Genomic DNA, 26,874 nt, shown 5'->3' on the forward strand with positions numbered 1-26,874 from the left:
TAGACGAAATCTCCAAGCATACCTTAAAATTTGTGTTCGTGTTTAAAACGTTTAATTGCATTTAAATAATTTGCATAGGATAATTCAAGAGTGTAAAAACTAACATTTTATCTTGCAGTATTTTATTGGAAGTAAGGGACATATCCAACAATTCAAGAATAGCCAGAAGATTTGTACTATATGACAGTGTATCAAATGTGGAATTGAACACAGAAAGTCTAAATGGATTGCATATATCGTCTGCAAAAAACCACACGGGATTCAAGTGGCAGTCTATGGGAACAGAAGGTAGCCTTTAAAGTAAAAAAATCAAACAGGAATAGCGACGTTTTACGAAAACTATAACTTCAGAAACAAAACACAGCTAGAATCTAGATATTTAAAAACTGCCTAAAATATGTATTTCGCCTACAACAACAACAACATAGATATAAGATTTTCTCTCAGAGCATAAGATATAAACAATTAATTGTATCTGATAGTGTGAATTATTCTTACATTTTCACTTGCCTATATTTCGTAAACATAACGACTTTATAACTGTCTGCAAAATGTTAATAGTCTAACGGGAAAACTATGATCTGGTTGACTAAAAGGACAAAGAATGGTCACAGGCTAAACAGAATACATAATCTACAGATTTAGACTGAGTTTAATTGACAAAGGAGAAAATCAAGAATGAACCCTCAAATATCTGGACTTAGCAGACAGCATGTTTAAAGTTGATCATTTAGCTTGTAGAAAGTCGACGTTTCTACCTCGGTGCCTATCAGTGACTATATTAATGCCAAGAATGGCTGTCGAAGGGCAGTCGATGCCTTTCTGTGTATTTTAAAACTATAACAAAATCCGTATTACATATTACATATCCATATAACAAATCGTATTAGAGAGAACGTCAGAATTTTTTCAATCACTCTGTTGCAATTAATTCGAACATTCCGATGTCTCATGTAAATCATTTTCTAGATGGAATTTTACATTAATACAAAAATTGCAAGCTACAGGAATTTAATGAATATCAAATTCAGCCTGTTCTGTCACTGACTTGGCTAAGTGACGCCAGTTATAGCACACCAGGATGATACTTATTAACTAAACAAGGATTTTTGTTGGGCGTTGTGTGCAGGGTTCACTAAACAGTCTATGGCATTTCTTTTGCAAGTGAAAACTGTTACTAGCCGAAGATACAACAAGATCAAAGTTTACAGCTCACAAGAATAAATATGCCTTGCAAATAATTTTTTCAGGTGAAAATACGACAATAACTGTTGATTGGACAGGTTATTTTAAGAACAAAGCACACGAAGACGGATTTTACAACAATGAAATCCAGAGGTTCAAGCCACAATTTGAAGACTTAGAAGATGATGGTATCTTATTCACCCGAAAGTAAGTCTATTTTGTTCAAGATTTGCGCACTATTTTGGCTGAAACAGGTATGTTCTTTGTATACTGAACGGCTTTGCCATACGTCATGATTTTGTTAAACAACAACTTGCTCTGATAATCGCTAGTTTCGAATATTTATTTACAATGGACGATGTTTTGAAATATACAATATTGTAAAGTACATTGCTAGATCTGGCATGATTTTTTCAGTTCAAAGGAAATTCAGAAGAAGAACAAATCATTTTATGTCGCAATTTACTATTTTAAGCAAAACAGTACACGTCATATGAACTACCTCTTCCATTTAACAGATTTGTTGATCCAAAGTTGGATGATGATCAGGGCAAAAGAAGACTTAATGCAATTCCAAACATCCATGGTATTGTTCAGTTCGAGTACCAGTATACCAGAGACGTTGTCTCCAAGCAGCCTGGAGAAAATTGGACGGTCGTCCATCCGCTCAGCGAGTCCACTACAATAATAGAACAAATGAGCAGCGGTACTAAACTATTTTGTTATTATATTTTTGTACCACTTTGTCATACCTTTGAAATGGAAGGGGTCTCCGTGGAGGAATGGTTAAGGTCGCTGACTTCAAATCACTTGCCCCTAATCGATGTGTGTTCGATCGGGGCGTTGAATTCTTCATGGGAGGAAGCCATCCAGCTACGGTGGTTCTACCCAGGTGCCCGCTCGTGATGAAATAATGCATGGAGGGGCACCTGGGGTCTTCCTCCACCATCAAAGCCACATGACCTATAATTGTGTCGATGCGACGTTAAACCCAACAAAATAAAATAAATAAATTTGAAATGGTGAATAAATATCAACCAAAACCTTTCCTTTACAAGCTACTGGTTTACAGTTGAGTTTGAAAATAAAAAGACATGAATTAGGCAGAATAAGATGTAAAGTATACAATAAAAAAGATATGAAAACAGCGGTAGAAGAAAAACTGGCACTGAAGTGTCGCGAAAACACAATTTGTTCATCAGTTGGAAAGCGTCTTAGATGCTTTACTTCTTTCAGGATGTTTGTATTTGTAGTAACGAATAATTTGCAAAACCATACGCCAGTAAGGTTATACCAACGGTAAATGATGTGACATTGTTACAAAACTTGATTATTTATCATTGCTCGTTTTATTTATAAGTGTTCTTCGTGGGTGATGTTTAAAACATTTTAAATGTTTTGTAAATTGAACACACTACACTTTTAATTGCATTTTTGTCATTTCTGTTCTTATAGCGGTTACAAAATATCTAAAATACAGGATTATTTTCATATTGAATTATTTTACACGAGTTGAATAACATAATAAAAAGATAGTTTAATAAATTCAGTGTGGAAAGAATCCTCAGTAAAGAATAGTAAATAATATCACATGTAATTTTTTTCTGCTGAAACATAAACAATCTTCATTCTTTACCTATTATAGACAAAGTGTAATGCCATAGATATGTAATCGTAATGGCTTTATTTAACTCCCACGTCTCAAGTCAAACCAGTTTAATATATTCAGTAAGAAAAGACACACATTTAAGATCCTCTATATATCTGACTCTTCTTATATCTTAAATGATATTAAATTATTGACCTCAATTTACTTGAAAATGTTCAGGTGACCAGATAAAGGTATGGGTACGAGCACGTGATATTCTTAACAACACAAATATCGCTTCTACAATGGTTACCACCGACTTTTCCCCACCATCAGTATCCAGTATAGATGATAATACGACAACATATATGGTACTCAATACTAAAGACGGACCATTTAACTACTCCAGCAGGTAATAAAGAATCCTTAAGTATAGCTAATGTTTATGAAGCTGGTTTGGCTTTATCTGAACTAACGTGGTAAAAATATCATTAACGCTGGTTTGACTGTTGCTAAATAATATATTTTAATACTTATTTCTTTTAAGTTTCTCATCCTTTCATTGAAGACATTAAACAGATTAGTTGCCGGTGTACATTTCATTTTCTAAATGTCTATAAAGTTGAAAGAAACACGGGTATTGGGAGTTTGGTATTCATCTAATACCCATCCAGTTTTGAGTTGGATATTCAGATTACATAAGGCTAATATCCAGACAGAGGTGAATACATGCACATTAGAAAATTGATTTCACAGCCTGCATGGTTCGAATACCAGCCAGCTCTGAGTTGGATAGTCAAATTATTCATGGCAAATATCCAGTCAATGATGAATACAAAGCAAGCTCTGAGTTGGGTATTCGCGGCACATCAGAAAAATAATTTCACGGCCGGGTTTGAATACTCAGCCACATCTGATCCAAGACGAATATCCAGCCAGAGGTGAATACTGAGCTAGCTCCGATTTCGTTATTCACGGAACAGCAGAAAAATGAATTTACAGCCTGGTTCGAATACTCTAGATAATTTGAATACCCAACCAAGATCTGGCTGGGAATAAGAACGTAACTAGGTATTGAATATTCAACTGCCAATATCCGTTATCCTGCCAACTTCATAGACCTGCCTTTTCTTCCGGCCTTTAGTTGACCTACATTTTACTTCTCTTTATTCTATAACAAAGATCGTTTTATCATAAACTTTTGAGATACAATTTCTCATCATTCGACACGTTATTTAATGATACTTGTATACTTTACTTATTCAAATAATGCCATTAAGTTAATCCTACACGTTTGGATCAAACTTTTTTTCTACAAAAGAGTTTGAGTAAACCCTGATTTTTCAAAACTTCAAAATGTACATAGAAACTTAGGCAAATAAAAAAGTGTGCTTGATTTTTGCTAGGTTCTTTTTAAAATGTTGGACCCAACTAAAGTTAGCGGGAGTCTACGGGAAAACCACAGTTCTGATGACTTTCGCGAATAGATTTTTTTCTACAATGAAGATTTTAATTAAACATCTCATGATCATAAACTAACACGTGGGCTATAATGTGGTGAAATTAGATATATAGGTCTAAGTGCTTGTTTTTAAGATATTTGACCATGATTAAAGAGAGATCATTTTGATACATTATTCGCGTACATTTTACTTGTAAAACGTTTTATTTTAATACTTTATCACTAGAAAGATAGTAACATTGCCTTTTTATCATTTTTATACTCAAGTGTAATGTCTTTTATATAAAATAGTGTATCGCGCAAAACAAGTGTCATCAATATCACGGTTTTTAAACGAAATTGTGCACGAATATTTTTATTAGAAAAGTGTTATAACATGAACATAAGAATTATCATTAATCGGGGGCAATATGACATATGTTTAAAAAACTGGTCTCTACCTAGGCTTCATCTGACCGCTAGTGATACAGAGAGTGGTGTTCGTGAATTAGGTCTTGACATTTCAATAATGGTGCCTGGCCAACCTGACATCAATGTGAAGAAGACAGTTAAAGCAAACACAGACGATGTAAGTATATCTACTAAGACTGTTGGAAGTGTTTAAAAGTTTATGCCAAGGAACTTCAAAACTACCAAACACAAAAACACAATAAGAAACCTTATTGATTTCCAGTTTTAAATACACTTGTACTTCAAAGATTCTTTTTATAAAGCAAAATAATGGTTTGATTTTGATACATAGTTAGATTTTCAAGAGTATTTCATAGTTACAATCTTGCTTATATGTATTATACTCCAAATCCTCGCCAATCTACAAGAATAAAAGCAACAAACAGACAAGGAGTTCTGCTTTATATCACTTTCCTCCGAAGTGATTGTGGTCACTGTCTTCGGAAACCTATATCGTTTTACTGGGGGCATCTTATGTGAGGAAAACGTTACAATTTGATTTCGGAATGTCAATGGTTCTACATCGGTTCTAGCCAGTGTTTTATACAATTTCTGAAGAGGAACGCATATTTTTTCTTGTTATAACATCTGCAGAATGTTATTACATGAAACAAATATCCTATCGATATTCTGGCATAAAAAATATTCGACAGTGTAAGCGTTGTTTGATCATTTCCTTTTGAATTATCCGTTATAGGGCCATAATTCATTTCACGGGACGCATGTATGTAAAAAGATATGTTAAATTAATATACGCTAATCTCCTGTTAAAACACCCACTAAAAACAGCAGATTTTATACTAGAATATATTTGAAAATACGCTGTATAGCCTAGGATATGTTACTGTGATATAAAGTCCAGCATAAACAGAAACAGGCTGCTTTATAATGCTTACATTTTATCATATCTTCTTTTTACGTACTCCTTGTAACAGACAAGACATCCAGACAGGGACGACAGCTGTATAGAATCAAAGGACAAGAGTACCTGCTTTCTGCAGGATCAGACAGTATATCTAGACAATTGTTGGTTGACTGTGCCAGAGCAATCCTACCTATCTTCAGCCAGTGCTACTGTGAACGTCCTTGCCTACAACCAGGCCATGCTGACCAGCAGCGTCAGTTTTGAGGTATGATTGATTTCCGTTTTACAGGATATTTTGTAACGTATATAGGTTTTATTTCTTTGTGTTAATCGGACAGGTGGTTTTAGACTTGTATTGCAGCTATAGTTAATTGCTAGATAAAAAAATATACACAACCTTTTAGAATACTTACATATACTTCCAATTTACAAGGCATTCTTTCAAATTTCACAGTCCCTTGCGAACACACATGTAAAACATGTAAAAGATTTATACACAATCGCAAATGGTAAGCTACCTGTTTATAATGTCGGGAAAGGATTGCATCAGTTCACAGATGTTGTCACATAAGTGTTATACTGATCTGTAAAATAAACCACCAAAAATCTCTTTCGGCACACTAACACAGTCTCTAAATTTTTAAAGTTTACCTTAATTTTCTTTGACAGAACAGCTTGCTTGACTTACTACAAGAATAACAGTTGCTTAAAAAACGCTTTATTTAGTAATGAAATGTATATGTATTTACAGATTCCGTCTGTCACCAAATTAACAGGATTGGAAAGATGTAAGTTGAAGCAGTATTTGCTCTCGACATTATATTTCTATCTTAACCATTATCATGCTCACAAGACCGATTTTACCTTTGCGAGCAGTTTAGACCATGATCAGCCTACACATCCGTGCAGTCTGATCATGATCTGCACTGTTCATCATTCCTTTTAAATTCTTTTTAACAGTCAATGGCACTGTTCAAATTGAAAGATGGACAAGTTCATTATAAACATTTAGCAGGATAAGGGTTACTAAATATATATCAGTTGTCCGTGTAGTATAGTAAGTGTTTCTCATGCAGCCATATGTCATGTTTTATCCATATTTTCTAATTATATCCTACGGTTCTTTCTTTTGTACAGATACAGGGCCAAAGACGGCCAAAGTGGAAAATGTGCAGACCGGAAGTTTCCGAATCGTATGGGACTTTCCGAAAAAGATGTCTTGCTACGCAATACAGACAGAAATCATTATAATCTTATTTAAAAAGGTAATTCAGTTAACACTCCGTTCAGAGTTTGCTCTTAAAACAGGATCTAGATAATGTCGTGATGGAGCTATAGACCTTCCTGCACCATTACAAATGTAAAGCGGTCATATGACCTTAAATGCTGGGATTCCAACAAAACAAAACAGGCAGAAACAAAAAATGCGCAGGTCAAATCAGCACTGGAAAGATTATACTATAAAAATACTTTCAAAACCGCCTTCAAACAATGTAATAATGAAAGGGATACGCAAACCTTTGCCGAATAGTAACTGTCATCAAGGACGTGTCCAGTATGTCTTATATATAGAAAAAAAGCCTTTTTAATATTTCTTCCAACGAGCACACAGATCTTTTTTTTGGTTTAACGTCGCACCGACACAAGTATAGGTCATGTGACGACTTTCCAGCTTTGATGGTGGAGGAAGACCCCAGGTGCCCCTCCGTGTATTATTTCATCAAGAGCGGGCACCTGGGTAAAAAGACCGACCTTCCGTAAGCCAGCTGGATGGCTTCCTCACATGAAGAATTCAACGCCCCGAGTGAGGCTGAACCCACATCGACGAGGGGCAAGTGATTTGAAGTCAGCGACATTAACCACTCGGCCACAGAGGCCCCCGCACACAGATCTAACTTTGTAGGACTTCACAAACATTTATGATCTGCAACTGAATCCTATTTCACAGATGAATTTTCCTGTGAAGTAGTAAAAATCCTGTAATAAAATGTCCCCGCAAGTACTTGCCAAATAAAAATGAATTTTTAAAACTGAGCAGTTAATATGCTACTTATATGCAAAAAGTGCCATCGAATGTCAGTCTTGGGTTGCTCTTTATCACACTGGGTATTCGGCTACCTACTCGTGTGAGCGATACCGTCTCCGTGTGATTTATATACATGTAGGCTGTTTAGTGTAAATAAAAACAATGCCAACGTATGACATATACTTAAGGATGTTGAACATTTTATAGACAGAGATGGTTATATTTAACGACATGTTAACGAAGTTTTGGAAGTCACAATGATATACATAAAATGTCCAGAATCTACAACCGAGAGAATTTAGTTTTAAGGTAGGAAAATCTTAATAAACCAAATAAGTTTCTTTACAGATTCGTCCAAGGCAATGCATTAATTCTTACTGGTGAAAATATCAGCCATCAATAATATTGATATGACTATAAAATTTGAAGAAATGTACCGAAATTCATGTATTTTGACGTTTTGAGACCTATTTTTCTTTGTTCAAAGTTCAAATAACTGAATTTGCCACTCACCTTGGTAGAACTATACATACTAAACTACAAAACGTATAGATCCCATACCTGCAGTTTATTTTTGTTGATAAAATTCCAATTATATGCACCCTGTCGCTGTTTTTGATGATACCTCTGACGGTGGATGAAAATAAAGAAAGATATCTACCCGTTTGCACATAGATACCGCCATTGTTCTGTCAATGAACATTTATAAAACTCACCGTAGCAATTACTTCCGCTTACTGTACACTCAAGAAACGCAATGGTAACCGCTGTGAGGAGCTTGGTAATTTATAAGAAATAGATGATGGAGTACATCATGTGAAACCCGACCTTAAGTAGATCTATATGATTAGAATGTTGACTTTTAAGATGTAAAGAAGTGCGAGTGGATCATGTTGGCAGTATTTCACCAATATTAAGCCTTCCCTAAAACCCATCAACTCCTACACATTATATCCTCTCGTCTTCTTGAAGTTCTTCTTTTTCTCCTTCAGTCCCTTTCCAAAAACGACAAAACTTGTGGACGCACCGTGCACCTGTGCGTATGGTAAGACCTTCCTTTTCTTCCCAAAAGGGAATTCGGACCCCCTCTCCTGATTTGCGCATGTATGCGTATAGGGAGAGGTTTCGGATTCATCAATTATATCGTATCGGGTAATATACGCCTGTTTATAGGCGCACCCTCCATTAAGGTAGTGCTCATTACTCGACTTATTTACAAGTGCATACAATATGCACTACAGTGTATATATAAGTGTCTTGCAGGTGAAGACTAACACAAGAAAGAGAAGCAAATATGGAAATCCGGGTATCAGACCCAATCTCTTATTGACACGCTCCTCACAGTAGCTACGTCACGCTACGCTACTTTAATGTACATCAAGGGAGTAATATGTCAGCAGATTTGTTTGTTCATACTTTAAACTCCCCTCAGATTCATAATCACCATTTGCAGTAGGCCTACATATATTCACAACATGACGACAGACGCCATAACAGTAAAGATGATATTTAAATAAAGGTTAAGTATCAGACGGTAATAACAAGTTCTAATAACTTTGAAATGATATACAAATAGTTACCTAGAACAAGCAAAGGGTAGATTCGGGATTTTTATCAATAGGGCCCGCCAAACTGCAAAAAATATATAGTTTCACCAAAATTTCTCGTCGTTTTCATTTTTTTTCTTTTCCCACCATTTTAGGTTTGATTTGCAACATTTTGATAATTAGCAAATTTCTTGAGGCTTGAATTTGTTTGACAAACCTGCAAACCTACTAGAAGGGGTAACAATGAAACACTGTTATTGTCAGTCTCAATTTCAATTTCTGCAGGGCCTACAGTCCTGGGTCTCTTCGGCTTATAGGGGCGTATGAACGGGGGTGGAGGCAAGGGGGCATGTGCCCCCAATCCTTCCCAAAATTGACAAAGTATCTTAATTTAACACTGAAATTTTACGAAAATCTTGGCTGTGTCCCCTAATAATTATGAAAACATAGGTTGTGCCCCTCAATCCCAAAATGTTTTCTACGGGCCTGGTTCAGGAATACACCACTGGCTTTGTGAATCAAATTCAGTCTCATACTGATCAGTTACATTCATCAGGATACTCAATATACTTCTATCTGCAGACACCGCTGCAATGAAATATTAATAGAACAACATAATTAATATCTTCGCTTTAATGGGTAAATATTTTAAACAAGACAAGACAACACATACTGACAGACTTTGCTGCTTCTGAAGTCGCATTTCAATTGTTAAGTACACACCAGAATGGGCCTATATGGATTAATCTTGGTAGCAAATTAGAAGAAATTATGCAAGAAGAAATTTTCTTTGGGTAGGCTGCTTGCAGTAGCTGAAGGGTATAGAAGACCCAAGTTTTATCTTTATCTTGGTTGGTCATTGCATATTATCGCTAATTAGAAAAGGGGTCTGCGCCAATGTAATATTCATTTCAATAACGAGGACGGTATCCGCTCGATTGACAGAAACAACGAGGATGGTATCATGGTACATTGTCAGAGGTATCTCTTTTCCTACACAATGTCTTCGAAAAAACGCTCTAATTTTACTGTGCTTCCAGTTTTTGTAAAATGAAAGCAATGGCTAACACACAGAATGCCTGCTTTTCATTTTCTTAACAAACATTTTCTAATATAATCCTAAATAATACCATTGTTTATGAAAATAGATAGCATCGCCTTAATATGTCTTCATTTTCGCGAAGAAAAACTTTCTTTTGACAATTATTCTAATCATTTGAGATAGAAATTTGACATGGATATAGTTAAGGTATGATGTTACACAAAAACTTTTCAAATCTTAAGTAAAATACGGAATTAATACATGTTTTAGGTGTGAATATCCAGTACAACTACATGTGTATAAATCACACGAGCACGGTATCGCTCACACGAGTATGTAGCCGAATACCCGGTGTATTGATACGTACTTAATACATATACCGTAGTGTTCTTTTTTAATTTTAGAATGCTGACGGCACCATAGACTTGGTAACGAACAGAGTACCGGGATCCAGCACTTATTTCGAAATTGCAAGCCTGGACCCAGATACGGAATACGAGTTTACATTCACATCTAAAATAGGTGGAAAGGAAGGCGAAGCACAGAAGTATACAGCTAAAACGAGTATGAAGCCACTCACATTTTTATTGTTGTAGAAGTACAGTGCAACTTTTCTGGGAAGATTAAATTATGTTTTTATAGTGGTTGCTGCTCGCGAGAGGTTAATTTTCTTAGATTTCTGACGGGAAAGAATACATCTGGCTTTTAATATAGTGTTAACTTTGTATTTCTGACATGTCGTAAATACATGTGTTACTGTATTTAAACTAACTTTTATCTCGATCTTTCAATACATAATTATCTCCCCCGCCTCTCCTCCACACCCCATTAGGTATTAAAATGTAACTTGCAGGATCGTGAAGAGGTTTTATAGCACGTGACTTTACAGCTATTGTAAATTCTGTATTTCAGAAGCCTTGCCAGTGACAGAGACTCCAGTCGGACTTATTGTTGGTGTGGCAGTAGGTATGTCAACTTACAAAACATCTTAGTTGTCGCAAGTTATATTCTTCTTTCTTTTAGCACATACCGCTGTTTCAAATGTCAAGAACAAGCTCAATTAAAGCGAGCCTGCTATTATTTTGCTTGTCGCAAAATATGCTTCAAAGAATGCTTCCAAGTTTATTACGCGACTCTTTATGTAAATCGCCAGTCCATATTTTGTTCTGTATGGCTTGTTTACGGTCAACTGTAAATTTTGCGGAGCAAATCTTTCAGAAATGACAAATAATTTCTGATGTGGTGTAATGAAACACTTATTGAATGGCTTACCGGTCAATAGTCAAAACTATTGACCATTGTTCCTTGCAATACTTTTGGCTTTTGACCAGCAAGTCTCTGAGTAAGTTTATATTATTAATGTTCCTTAGATATTTTCAGAAATGTCTCGGGATGTTTTTTTGACTACATCGGTGCTACTCTTCTAGTCCATTCTTTACTGTTTTATATATCTTTATTTATCAATAATGACAATAACATACATCTAAAAGGCAAAAGAGATTTAAGTGAATTATTTAGTTAATTAGATACTTTTTAAAAAAAATCGATACATTTGAATTATTGTCACAACACTAATACAAACACGTTTAATACTTTTAGATGTAATAATGGATTATCATCACCTAATACCTTAAACAGATAATTCAAAAACATTTAAACCGGTGACTTTTCGTAATATGTGTCCGTGCCACTTACATGTATATCAAATGTGATACCTTTGCCAGTAAATACAGCACTTAATACGACTTCAAAATATCTTTGTTTATTTCAAAACTGAGCAATAGAGAGAAACAAACATTAAATATTTTCATATTTGAAATTGTGACCTTTCTAATATTCAGCACTGTTTTCTTTCCAGGAGTATTGGTCATAGTCGCGATTGTTATTGTTATTTTTGTGTTCCTCGTTCGACGAGGCTACATCCATCCACAAGAAAGAGCGCGACGAGTTAAAAGGGCCATGACGAAGAAGTATAGAGAGACATTCTATGGTGATGCCGAGACGACGACTAGGCGCCACAAACACGCCATGGGAAATCCTGCGTATGATGCTGAGGCGGGCGGCAACACTTATGATGTAAGTAGTACTCAGTTAGATGATCTATTGTCTCAAGTCATTACAGTAGCTTTCATGCTGACATTTATTTTATTCATAATTTGTATTCGCTTTTGGCAGGTGCTGAAATATACTATTAGTATTATCTATAATTATCAGATATCCCTATCGCCCAAACAAAGCAAAGAATTTATAGAAAAAAAAAAAAAAACCTGACAAAGATCCAACAGGAATCGCCACATTCCACGAACGTAGAGCTCCCAGAGCGAAACCAAATAGCTGTGTTTGCATAGATATGAAAATGAATGATATTCATACATAAATAAATGACATGTACCAAAGTAAAGCAGTTAGATACCGATGAGAAAACAAATGAATGAGCACAGTGGGGCACCTATTTGGTACGGGCAGTTGCAAACATACCATTGGGTAGAGATAGGTTCTAAAATGTTCAATGATAATATTACATTAAATAAAGTCTAGAAAATAATTTCCAAGTCCTTGAAATAACCAAAAATGATTTCACAAATGTGGAGTTTATAATAGTTTTGTTAATATCAATAACAGAAGTTTTAATTTTTAATTTAAAGTTGTGATCCACAAAGAATGACAACTCTTGCCTTAAGCTAGTACTTTTAAGTTGAGATCTATAAGTTTACTTCCCTTGCAATTACACAATTGAGTGGAAAATGAAAACTGTTTTCCACACAATATCATACATTTTTGCACAACAAAATCATTAAGGATTTATTCATTTGTGTTTGATTTACCCCTCAAGACATGGTTCCTATGATTCTGTCAACTTACATATGGTAAAAAATTAACTTTTAACAAGCCAATAATAAAACGAAGTACCAGTAGGTAAATATTAGAGCAGATAATACAGTTTTGCTTGTATCAAAATGTCACAATAGATCCACTTTTTGTAATACAGAACACCTGGTAGGATTAGCAAAGGTGCAATTATATTGATCTCTATTTCCTATGCCTACATTGGGGAGTTCAAAATGCATATATTGGTAAAATTCCTTATTTTACGGTTAAACAGAAACTTCGTAGTCTGTAAAATAAAATCCGTTAAAAGATCATTTGAAAGCATAGAACGCAGCTAAGCAAGATAATAGCAGAATAGGTTTAATTGAGTCTGTTCATGAGAGGTAACGAAGTGCGCAACACACCTGACGTCCCCTAGCCCCGGCCTTTGCGTATTTCTATAAAAGTAAAATTGAATTTTCTCTGTGATCCCTAAGAACCAGAAAATAAGATCCAAATAGACCAGAAAATATCCCAGAGGACCGGAAAATATCCCAAAGGACCGGAAAGAAAGATCCCAATGTACCAGAAAATATAAAGATACATTCTGTCAATACAATGTCTCATATTAAACAAAAAGGACTTGGGAAGATGTGTACACACTTTTTGTTTAAAAAGACAATCTCAGGCAAGAAAAGAACTTTGCTGTGATAAAAAGAGAGATTACAATTTTTTTACAAATTTTGAAATTTATTATTGAAACTTGTCGATTTAAAAAGACAGGAGGGTTTATGATTAATGCCATTATGAAGAAAAGGAGAATATACGATATTTTTATTTCTGAACCCCATATCTCGGAAGTTAAAACACGAAACAACGATGATGAAAGTCAAAAATACGATGGTGAGAGTCGAAATCACGAAACCACGATGATGAAAGCGCGATATCATTTCGTGTTTTTACTGTGGTTTCATGTTTTCTTCACCGTGCTTTCGGTTTTCTTGTCATCGTAGTTTCGACTTTCACCATCGTAGTTTCGACTTTCATCTTTGGTTTCGGCAAGCACGATGAAGAAAGACAAAAGCACAATGATAAAAGTCGAAACCACGATGATGAAAGTCGAAACTACGATGTTAAAAGTTGAAGTTGTCATCATCGTGATTTCGACTTTCATCATCGTGTTTCGTGCTTTCAACTCTCGAGGTATGGGTTTCAGGAATAAAAATCTCAAAATGAAACACTGTACTGAAACATATCTTGTTACTATCTGTAATATATACGACACGACATGTAGTCGGTAATATGAATTCATATGGCTTATGTGGAATGAAATATATAATTAATCATTATCATTATCCAGTTTACAATTTTCATATATAAACGTTTGAGAAATTAGAATGTTATAATAAAGGGACAAAATTATTACTTCTTACAAAACTATCGATTGTTGAAGTTCTTTCCCTTCCCTAACATACCACTTGAATTCAGCGTGGTATGAAATGGCCGACCATTCCGGTTTAAAACCTACTGGATATAAATTGTTTTAAATTTTATAAGATGCCGTTCACACTGGTGTTTCAATGTAAAGACACCGAGTAACTTAGATAGCTGAAACACTTTTAAGTCTTGCTTTAATTAAAGAAGGGGCGATTTTTTCATCGTTTAAAGCTTAATTTCTGAGATATGATACTATCACTCAAGCGCTTCTACTTTACTGTTATTTTATCAGAATCGAAAGACGTTGAGTGAGCATGAGGAGCTGTATCTATACGGAGGAATGGATATAAACATGCCGGAAGTAGAGCATATTGACAGAAATCACATCTCGTTTGAGGGGATCATTAAGGACGGCCATTTTGCGAGAATCTATAAAGCAACATTGAGGACCGGCAGAGCACAAACCACGGTTGTTGCGAAAACACTTAAAGGTATAGCTTAATGTAAAATGTTAAAATGTAAGATCGATCTACAACTCAAAAGATTTCTTGTGGGCAGAAGTTATACAAACCAGAAATTGTGGATTAGGGATGTATGTCGGACCACTCAGCCTTAAAAGTAACTTATTGGTGAATAGCGAGTTTGTTTTTTATCATACCATTACGTTTTAATGTAGGAAATATTATTCCACTCTACATGTTTTAATTCTGAAAGTTGTTGTTTTAGCAAAAATAACTATATTTCCCTTTCATACATAACATAACTTTTAGCTCAACTGGTCACATTCCTTTACTATTGAAATACTTTACTAGAGCTATCACAAATGTGATTCATGCCTTCACCTGGGCTTCGTTGACATATGTAAGCAAAACAACACAAGACCATAATCCATATAATAAAAGAGCAATTAAAAAATCCCTTCTGCACAACTATATACCAATATCGATAATTTCTGAAAGTTTGAATACATTATTTGAAATAATGCGTGAGGAATTTAGGTCACAAGCATTTCTCTATATATCATATAAAGTGCCAGCTATATTGCAAAAACGGCCTTCCATAAATGCGATAAGCCAGTCGTATATGAATAAAAATCACGTGAAATTGTTGCTTTCCAATACAGTACCTTCGGCCTCCAGGCCACAGGTAATTACTGTTTTGAACAATATGCTATCTATCCTTGTACATATTTCGTATTTAACCATTAATATCCAAACACTTTATTGATTAAAATAAAAGCAAGTATGCGACATTTGCAAAATGAAGGGATTTATACTAGTAGCAGAAACAACACCAGCAATAATACAGCCAAACATTTGAATAAATTTTGTAATTTACAAACATTTACTTAACATTTATCATGCTAGACACAAATGGCTCTGCCTTTGCAACCAGTGTAGAGTATGATCAGCCTATCCGTGCAGTCTGATCAAGATCTGCACTGTTCGCCATTCAGTCTGTATGTTTTTGTAAGGAACACCCCTTTTAACAGTTAATGGTACTGTCCAAACTGGAAGATGTGCAAGTTTATTATAAAAGTTTAAATTAGCATGGTAAGGGTTAAAGCATTGACAACTTTACAAAGTATTTTATGATGTAATTGCAGAAAAATTTACACCGGATGACGAAATGCTGATGAGAGCGAAGATAAATTTTACTGGTACGGTTGTTGGAGAGCATCCAAATGTACTAAAATTCCTGGGAGCTGTTGTTGGTGATGATCACAGTAAGAGCACTTTATCTTGACCCTACTTAATAGACATCGATGATGTCGCCGACTCCAACTTTTCCGGAAAATCCAGTCGGCCAAAAGCTATAATTCGCTAATTTTGTCTACTTATGTGTTACCGAATAAAATTAATATTTGTATCTGAATCTATCATCAGAATCACATTCCGCCTTTTTAGTTTAATTGTACAGTGTACGCTTTGGTTGGTGCGTCATACCAAGGGCGGATTTGATGAATGGTAGGCCTACTGGTAGCTCCCTTGCTTTGCACTCAGCATTTAAAAAGGGTTGTAAACTAAACGCTGGCGAGTGTCTGTTACTGGATACCTAATTTTTATCACAAAAGCTATGAAACTCACGTTATCTTATATTTATATGCGACGTTGAATAAATCTTTACATTTACTTGCCGTTTTCTCGTGAAATCACGTATCTATGTGACTGAAGCATAAAACGCTTAGAAGCTTATTAAGTAAAGTGCAAAGAAAGCGTTTTCATTGATAAACGAGATCTCATGTTGTTGTCATGAGATTATAGATCAAATCGCTTCATTTTTGTACGCTTATTTCAGAATTGTTTAAGAAATAATATATTCCTAACAGTGATTTGTCATTGAATAAAATCCTTGTTTGGAGTTAAGATGCGAAGGAATTACATCAAGAGAGCAAAGCACTATTAGAGATGTATTATTTCGATTCTAACACGTTATGAAGGTTTATTATGTACATCCTTCGCAACGTCCTTCAATTTGCCTGTTTTCTGTCGGTTTTTTTTCCACCGCGTCGCTATGCCGTTTGACGCCATAACGTAATAATCATGACGTCAGAAAAAATATTGTTGCTTAATAACACAATAGGAAAACAAATCGGATAGTGTTTGAATTCATTTAATAATTATTTGGCGGAAGTAGACAAATAAAATTAATAATTAAACGTGGCATGAGTCAACAACAATTAATTGAAAGTTGAACGTGAAACGTCTCACCGTACTTGGATTCACGGTTGTTGTATTTTCTGGTCTTTTGGATAATGGAGTTAAATAGAACTCAGCTTCAGCCGGTCCAGGTTAGGGGCATGAGGGTTGTTGCACTTTTCATTACCTCTCAATCAAATCGAGTCTGCTTTTGTTTTGCTTTGCTACTTTCTGTGCAAGATTTCTTACATATTTTAATAGTCTACAACTCTTTCCCCTCTTTGTACAACATAGGTGTCTGTATAAGAAGATTAGTTTGTATGTTCACAGTAGTTATTTCAAGTCTTACTGGTCTTACTGAAATCTAATTAAATCTACTAACTTTTGTGCTTTGGATAAAACTGCATTTGGCGACATTTAACATGACTGTTCCTGTTTATAAATACAAATTCTTTGGAATAATGTGGTATACTGACGTATGGTTTACCTTCTAGTGGGGCCCTTTATCGTGTATGAATACTGTGAAAATGGCACATTGAAAGACTACCTGGTCTCCCAGAAAAACCACGTGACCATCGAGCTACAGGAGCACCTGTTCAGATTTGGTCTCGATGTGGCAAAAGGAATGGAATATCTGGCTGGTAAAGGGGTAGGTCATCCGTTTTGCATTACTAATTTAGTGCTTTACAGAATGTTGATATTTGAACACATTATCCTTATTTTGAATCCTCCATCTCTGAATAGTACTGTGGCTTTATAAATAATCATGTTTATTTGATTACTATCTGTGTTCAGATGGCATTATTATAATACTATGTTGTTAATTATGTACGATGATCAACGATATATAAGTCTGTAATAAATATATGTTCTATTCTTTCCTGTTCTGTTATTCTCTTGATAGTACCTTTTCACATTTTTATTTCTGTAGAACCATGTTAGAAATTCCTTTTGTATATGTTTGTAATGACTTGAGTTAAAATTCAACATTCACTTACAGATTGTCCACAGACGTCTAGCTGCAAGAAATATTCTGATGACATTCCTGAATGAAGTAAAGATCAGTGGGTTTGGTCCACAACCTGACTTACAAGGAGACGGTGACTCGGAGAAACAGGTAACAGTGTATTTTGTGTATTCTTTGATATTTTGACATATTCTGCATAGTATATTCTCAATGTACTTGTCATTGACCTATATCTTAAAAGTATAAATAGTCTGAATTAATATATTTCTTTCGATTTTACTTTCAAATTAACATCTTTAGGTATGTTAGTACATCTTAGATCTGACTTCATTTCAGTAAATTAATGCACATAAAAATCAAGAATAACAATTGTGTGATTTCAGGAACGTATTCCTATTAAATGGATGGCCCCAGAGTGTATGACTTCTACTAAAGATGCAACAGAGAGAAGTGACGTATGGTCGTATGCCGTTGTTCTCTGGGAAATATTTACACTGGGTACTAATATATTTATGACATTTGGACATTAAGTAGCTGTATCGAGGGAAGGGACAGGAAGAACATGTCAGCTCATTGTTCCAAAATAGATTATACTGACAAATAGAATTGGGGTTTACCTGGCATTTTGGATATAGGTTATGACGTCATAATACAGTTAGTACTATGTGACGTTACTTAAGTGCATACTGTTTTAGACAAGGTTTCTCCCTGGGGAAAGAGAGGAATATCTGTCCCTTGAACGTGATCGGACAAATGTATACGTTTCCCTCCAGGTAGGCAAGAATAACTTTTCTATAGTACCTTACATGGCGAAGGAATACTTCGTTCTCCCCCCTATTTACTTGGCCCGATCTATGACGTCATCATCTGTTTTTACTTTGCCACTATGGTCAATGAAGAAACCTCTGAACAGACACCTTAATTATTTGAATGTAAACCTGGTACCCCTCACCGTTTTGTAACAATCTCATTCATGAGAGGTTTGCCATTGCCTCAACCAGGGAATCACAATAAATCTCTGGTATACGTTAATGCTGTTGTTTTGTAACTCGTCAATAAAGTGTGAGCTCGTATTCTATCCATTTTATTGTCTTCATTTTGATGTTTAGCAACAGTTCGACATTACGTTCAGTGTAACTTGTAACCCTTACATACAAAGAATGAAGCTGTGAAGCGGTCAAGTACAAAATATCATTTAAGGTAGCCGATCCACAAACAGATAACATTTCAGTGACTAATGAACGCCATGTTTAAAAGAGTCTTGATTTGTAAAAAAAGCTGGCCATAATAATATGTACGAATCACTGCAGTCATGTTTTTGACTGCCAAATGATCAATTTTACACTGCAATATCTGGATTTCTGTTGTATTTTATGACTTATATCTCTGCATTTTAAAGGTGACACACCATATCCTAAAATGAAGAGCAAACAGCTTCCGATAGCCCTGAAGAAAGGTGAACGTCTCCCTAAACCAGAACAATGCGATGACACGTAAGTCTTTTTTTATTACAACACATCAAATATATTTTATTCTTTATTCTGTATAAAAAAAAAGACAAATATCAAACAGGGAATGCCGCGTACCAAAAACGCAGCCTCATATATAATCCATTGACACACATCAGGACCCATTTAAAATGTATCTTACATTTTCTTGAAGAATATTGTCAGTGCTGAATAAAAATCAAAAGGAAAATTGGGTTATGTTTGATGCAAGAAAAATATTTTCCGTCAGTCACATAAACTTCAAGATCAGTTAAAAATGAGACCTCAAATTGAAATGGTGGTGTATGGTAAAAATATTCATGACACATTCTGTCGTGTTATTATTTCAGTATGAAAATGCTACCTTCATGTTAAGTATAATAGATCTGTCATATCATTTCAGCAAAATATTGCACAGAAAATAAGATAAGGAAAAAAGGTCTACAGTGCAAAACAAAAACTTAGGGCTATTTGAATCCACCATTATGTGCACATAAAAGTACTTCTATTATTCATTAATAAGATCGTTACTTAGGCGTCAGTAAAACATGTTCGTTTCTGTTTTTAGTATTCCTCCATGACTTAATTTTGTATGATGGCATCTGACCAAGGTGCGTGCCTTTAAACTCAAGTCTGTGACCATAATAAACTCCAGTCTCTGAATCAGTGTATTAGCTAGTGTAATTACTCAGGTATTATATTTATTAAGTGTCACTTACATTAACATGTTATTTATATTCTATAGTTGGTACGGTGTTATGGAGAGGTGTTGGGAGTATGACCCCAGTCACAGACCAGTATTTGCCGAAGTGAGATCTGAACTGGACGAAATGTTTGTAGCATCCCCAGGGGACGACTACTACTACTACAAGCGATAGCTTCATGGTCATTTTTATGACGCGACTCTTGCTTGCTTTAGAAATGCCTTTGACGTATAAATGATATCATTGCCTCTTTTATGCTCTAGAAATGGCTTTTCTATGAATTAGTTTGCCACACTTGACGTATAAATGATGTCATTGACTCTTGGATAATTCAGAAATGGCTTTTCTATGAATTAGTTTGTCACACTTGACGTATGATGTCATTGACTCTTGGTTGCTCTTGATATGGCTTTTCTATGAATTAGTTTGCCACACTTGATGTATACATGATGTCATTCACTCTTGGATGCTTCAGAAATGACGTTTTTAAGAAGAAATGTGCCATACTTTGAGCATAAATGGTATTTTACTGAGAAAATGTGTTCTTTTTTTTTCTTAAACAGATATTTTTTATATACGGATATCTAAAATGTTCATTAGTTGTAATATTTGTATATTGTTCATGAATATTATATATGCACGCATGCTTAAGACCGAGCCTTACATTTTGAGAAAAAATTCAAACAACACCAAACCATAGAAAGAAAAGGTTGTTTCACATGAAAATTGAACAACATATAAAACATGTATATTACTCTACACAACAACTGTCAGTGTACTGATATATACATTGAATTTATGGAAAGGGCTACATAAAAGGGCCACACTTTCGGACAGTTAAGCGCCTTTGAAAAAGAATTGTTACATATCATCGTTTCGATGCATTTGTAATAATGTCTCAGTGCTGAAATTTTACATAACTAGGTTGAACGTAATTGCCAGCAATTGTTTATTTTTATTTCTTTACAAATGGTATTCCTTTTTAAAGGTGGACAACTATTTGAGAATATTTTAAGTATCCATCGTACGGGACACGACGATAGAACATGTAATAGTCAGGTAGATTGTTGGTAAAGATGTTGTTTGTTCAAATGTTTCTGTGTTTTGAAGATATACTCCTAAACCTTAACATAGGTATTCCTGGGCTAGAGGCATATTTCTTCCAATATTTTTGATATGCTAAATATTATTGGTAATGATTATCTTAATACTGCATAACCTGTGTCTGAGAATAGCTTTTATGTCATTTTTGTAATGCAAATCATATAGTTGCTTGAAAGTGTTTTCATGCATTATAAGATATTTCATGATACCTACTGTTTGTGAAAACAGTTATAAATAACTGAAGCAAACTACTCTATTACAAAAAGTATTTTACAAAATTTATTTGTCATTTTGATCATTTTGATACATACTGTTTAACTGTATTTTTGGTCTGTTTTTATTGAATTTTCATTACGTTTTAAAGATATTTTAATTCAGCATAAAGTAGGTAGTATACTCATATAAAAGTATATAGTCAACAGATACTTGTAGTGTGTTTTATTAAATGTGTTTTTTTTTAAATAACAAGTTGTTATGGAAGATTCCAACTACTGGTTGATCGACCTTTTCCGTTTTTCTCTCGATTTGTATTAAAATAGACAATACCATTCACAGTATTCATTATATTTATCTTCATTGGACAGTAGTTTTGAATTTATCACCAAAACGATTTGACGTAGTATTTCCATTATATATTTTAGCAATAATTTTGGACACCAACCTTTCTAAAGAACAGTTTTGGTTCTATGTGTTGATGTATTGTTTAAACTTTCAGGATATTATAATTAGTATAAAGCAACTATTAACTGTAATATTTTGTAAAATATTTAGAACATTTTTCTTAAGCCAGAATACTTCACGGGAAATACAGCTTGGCTTTAAAACTGACACAAAGGAATAAGCCGAATTCACGAATTATGGATTGTATGGATCAAACATAAGGTATATTCAAGCAATTGATAAAAATATTTTGATTATATATATATGTTTATTACAATTATAATTATTATACATGTGTATATATATATATTTCCTTTTGTGTTGTCTTGCTTTCATTTTAATCACCACCATCTTGCGACTTGTGTTGTGATTAAACTGTCTTTTTAAAAATATATTTTTACACAGAATATGCTTTTTCATTCGAATAAATTTTATTCTTTGTATTTGTTTGTTTTTTGTCTTGGGACATTAGTAGGTTTACCTATTATTAGTTGAGTACAAGGCCCGGAATGACCACTTCTTTACAAATAATTTTGTTTCATTTGTCACTTTGATTTCAACACGACGTAAAATACAATACGATACTATAATACGATACAATGCAACACAATACAATGCAATGCAATTCAAAACAAAGCAAAGAAAAGCAATTCAATGAAACAAATTGCAACGCAATGCAATGCAACGCAACGCAACGCAATCTCACGTAAGCTTTTTCTGCTGAAACATCAAAATTTCTTCTTAATTTATCTTTTATAGACCAAGTGAATTCGACCAGCAGTGGTTTTATTTCATTAATGCGACGTCAAACATGTGATAAAATACAATACAACCCAATACAGGCTCATGTGTTTAATTCTAACAAATGTTTAATTTGATATCTGTTATATGTACAGTCATAAAGTATTCTGCAACGCTTAAAATAAATACAGGAAACAGATATTGTTAGCTGCTTTTTAAGTTGTATGAAATGCCTGCATTGAGCAATGAGTCTCATACAACTCTTCTGCAACATAAGGAGCCTGATCAAAGGATTGCAAGGTTGAGTGTCAACATAGGAGAACATGTTGTTTAGCTCTGTAGAGTCAATATCGTCCAAGATCGAATCTTCAAATACATTCGTTTCATTTCTTGAAACTGTGGAACTAGTACAATTTGTGTAGATTTCATCTCGTGACACTGTATGTGTAGCAATACTCTGGTTTGTTTGTTTTTATCAAAGTTAAATAAATGGTCTGGTAAACCCTTCACCAGTTCATGTTTTGCAACCGTGGTAATTTGTCCATCATTGAATAATTGCACTTTGTACATGCAGTAAGTTAGTGGGTGAATGATGTCCGTTATTTTGCCTTTCTCGCCATATGATCCCACTTGAACAGTGACCTCGACCGAAAAAGCGTATGAATAAGAAAGTAGTTCGCGCGAGGAGTGTGGGATAAATCAATGTGAGATAAGATTTTCCAGAACTGCTAAAAACAGAGATTTTTCTGTCCGATAAGTGAGATAAAAATCGAACTATTCATGAAGCCAGTAGTTAGATTATATACTGGGATTTGAAAAAAAGTTGGATTGCAAAGGATGTTTGTGGTAGAAGGTGGGGTGTTTTAGAGTGATTTTTGTCCGGGAAAAGAAGAAAAAATGACTAAAAAAGACCCCCCCCCCTTTAAATCGGGGGTGTTTTATGAAGGTAAAGGTTCGTTTTGCTGCATATTTGTTGCTGCAGACATGCAGTTGGTAACTATCATGAAGCTGTGCTATGTGTCTGTCGACTACTGTTGTTGTTTGAACTATGATGCAGCAGAGTCAGAGACAGAGTCCTGCCACAAGAAATGACAATGAAGCATGTGTCAAAAGCTGGATTAGTGAACATAAATTTTGTTGCTACGATGAAACTTTTTTGCAAGGCGGTGCCCCACTGTGTTGAAAGGGAAAAAATGGCATGCCGCAGGGCGATGTTTTGAGAGCAAATATATAATTTTATAACATTTTTGCACTATAAAAATGTGTGAAAGGATGGCATCTTACCATAGATAAACAAGATGGAAAATAGCTCGGCGGTATTCAACACAATGTCGAATTCCTTTAGTACTGTACTGAGCGAGGCGTGTCCGACACATCACAAGGTGTCGATTAACGAAGCAAATATTAGTAGACTACATCTTGGAATTTCGGTAGAAACTTGGATGGAATTATTCACAGCCTACATCAAGGACAGGACAAGTTTGACCCTAGACTTTTCAAACATACCAGACAGTGAATATTTGATTGATGTGGAGTGTGCCTTACGTGATTTTCTGACTGCAAAGAAGTTTCTGTACGTGAAGTACGAGGACATAGCAAAAATAAGGACAGACTTGGATATGAGGTTATCTACCTGGATGTACATGTTAAGGAAATACATGAGTACTTATCATTCTGATATAGAACTCGAGTGGTGTGAGCACAGTCTGGACCCAAATTCGGACTGTACTTGTAATATCACAACGGAACCCAAAATGACGAATGGAGCTGAAAAAGTCTATGTGAATATTTTAACATTGTTATTAGACCATCACGTTGTCAGAAACTGGAGATAGAAAACAAAGAAACTGGATTAACAGTTAGCAGAGAGGTAACGGTAAAGCCGACGCCAGATCAACCAACTGACCCTGCCGTTAGGGTAGTTGTCACATTAAACTGTACAGGAAGCAGTTCGGGTCTTCGTTAACTATAGCTGCAACGAACGATTTGTATAAATTGACTTATTGGGCACCGCCTTGGAGTGTTCAGTAACAGTGCAGTGAATTATTATTTATTATTTCTATTGGTGTAACTTATGATGTACTGTCGTAGCTTTGATCTCGACTAATCTATTTCTGAATAAAGAAACCAAAAAAAAGTGAATGTTTTATTTGAATAACTCTATCAGTAGACCTCTGTCATATAAAACCTTGAATACCGACGACAAAAAGGACGTTAAACATAAAACATACACTGAGTACTAAGACGTTTCGACGCACAACGTGGCATCGGCAATGCTTTTTCCATTTCTTTTCTCAATGATTAGATATTGTAAGGACGTTTAATAATCAAACACAATAAGGAATGCCCGTTTCTTGTAATTATGATCAAAAAAAGCGTTGTGCGCATTTATGATGCAAAACAGCTTATAGCTAAACAGCACCGGTTCAAACATTCTGTAAAATACAAAAGTCTTCGTTGATAAAATGTATACAAGACCTTTAGCACCATAAAAAACAGTAAAACAGAGAAGTCTGCGAAATAACTATGACGGTCAAAATCATTTTACCGCGTGCATATGACCCTTTTTATTCGCCAATGCTTCCCCTATAAGGTTCAGCTGGAATTCGGCGAGTCAACCGATTTAACTTTTCCAATGTTCAAAGTCACGGACGGTACGTTTTAATTGAGCCGATACCGAGAGACTTCCTAAGAATGTTCTTTGCACCATTAACGTCTCTGTTTGTAATGTAATCGCAGGCAGGATTTGTGCACTTGAACGTTTCGCTACCTCCTAATTTGTTGTTTATCGTTCCACATTCACTGCATGTTTTAGAGGTGTAGCTTTCTTCCTGAATGATTATGTTAGTCTTCGTGCCTTTGGCACGATGCAAAAGTCTCTCACGAAACTTGTAATGATTCCACACTGTCAGATGCCGTACAGACTTCTTGTTGATACGCCTTCGTTTTCCATCACATTGCCTACGAATGATACTAGGTATGCCGATCTCTCCAATGGCTACGTACGAGTATTGCATCAGGTTGTATGTACAGCGAAGATGCACCCATCTGATAGCATTACCTAGTCGATAATACACCTTTTGTAATTGTCTTTGCCGATCTTCTTTTGCTTGGGGCTGCTTTCGCCGTATGGCTGCTTGCATTTTTGAATTAACATAGTCTATCTTTGCGTGCAGACTGTCAATCTTGTCTATGGTGCTACCGACCCGGCGCTGACTTTTCTTTTTCCTGTGCCATTTGTTCCCCTTTTTCTTTGTCCGTTTACGAACTGGCTTAGATGGCGCTTTACATCGAGATGCAATTTGAAATGCCCGTGGCTTTGATGGATCGTATATTGTCAAGAAAGTTCTTCCGCCAGGATCGATTCCACACATAGAATCGAATGGTTCGTCGTACCGTTTGCTCCTCGTGTAATTTGGATCGCACGGTATATGTAAGACGAACTTTCCTTTCGCTGTCTTGACGATCTTAACGGCATGTTCTAAAGGTGGCAGTTTGCTCACTGGTTTAGACAAGCGCAGGAATCGATTTCTTACATCCTTCCTTCGCGTAGTAAAATTGTCCGGCATGGCTGCTATACAGTGGTGTAATGTATCATTATCGTCAGTGTCCGTCTCCTTCAATGTACGAATAAATTGTTTTTGAATTTCGAACGCTCCTTGACTCGGATTCATATCGTCTTTGTCTTTCAAAGTCACAGTCTTGATGTACTTTTTCTTCTTCTTTTGATTCGTTAACGCCGACTTGTACATGGTACAGAAGTTCTTACAAGCTGCTGTTTTAATCGTTGTCATCTTGTTATCGAAATACCAGTCGTCATTTGCGTCCATTCTGAATTCCATTGGAATGTCACTAGAATTGGTCTTGCAAACGTGAGTCTGCAAGTCGTACTGTTTAGGCTTCAAGTTCTTTTCACGAACGAGATAGTTGCTCCAGTTGTAAGCGTGATTGCTCACTCTAAGCATCTCGTTCAGCACTTTTTTCTGATTTCGAGTTGGACGTATTCCGACACTGAAAGTCGTCAGAAATGGTTTTTCGTCTTCCAGTTTCGCTCGCTTCCTTGTTCGTTCGAAATCAGATGCAAACACCTTGTTGTGTGATTCTCCATCCTTCGCAAATTGAAACCAGCACTCTAGGTTTTGGTGCTTGAACACGTGTGCCG

At 35.3% G+C, this 26,874-nt stretch overlaps 1 protein-coding gene across 9 annotated transcripts in view; it reads left to right on the top strand.

Annotated features, from left to right (window-relative positions):
• LOC123532684 (uncharacterized) overlaps positions 1–26,874 on the top strand; it is a 167,823-nt gene that overhangs the window by 80,684 nt on the left and 60,265 nt on the right. For 4 of the 9 annotated variants that reach the window (XM_053518481.1, XM_053518480.1, XM_053518477.1 and 1 more), the window contains exons 11-19: positions 119–288; positions 1,251–1,392; positions 1,704–1,891; positions 3,014–3,185; positions 4,680–4,803; positions 5,621–5,815; positions 6,302–6,338; positions 6,688–6,815; positions 10,570–10,729. The exons of 4 other annotated variants lie outside the window; for them this stretch is intronic. In XM_053518481.1, coding sequence (XP_053374456.1) covers positions 119–288; positions 1,251–1,392; positions 1,704–1,891; positions 3,014–3,185; positions 4,680–4,803; positions 5,621–5,815; positions 6,302–6,338; positions 6,688–6,815; positions 10,570–10,729 — 1,316 coding nt within the window. Of the gene's footprint in view, positions 1–118; positions 289–1,250; positions 1,393–1,703; positions 1,892–3,013; positions 3,186–4,679; positions 4,804–5,620; positions 5,816–6,301; positions 6,339–6,687; positions 6,816–10,569; positions 10,730–11,077; positions 11,132–12,023; positions 12,242–14,702; positions 14,902–16,016; positions 16,137–17,543; positions 17,699–18,049; positions 18,167–18,399; positions 18,515–19,415; positions 19,510–20,248; positions 22,415–26,874 lie in introns of those variants that run through there. One more of the 9 variants, XM_053518479.1, reaches the window with a different exon arrangement.

This window comes from Mercenaria mercenaria, chromosome 11, assembly GCF_021730395.1.
Source record: "Mercenaria mercenaria strain notata chromosome 11, MADL_Memer_1, whole genome shotgun sequence".
Lineage (NCBI taxonomy): Eukaryota > Metazoa > Mollusca > Bivalvia > Venerida > Veneridae > Mercenaria > Mercenaria mercenaria.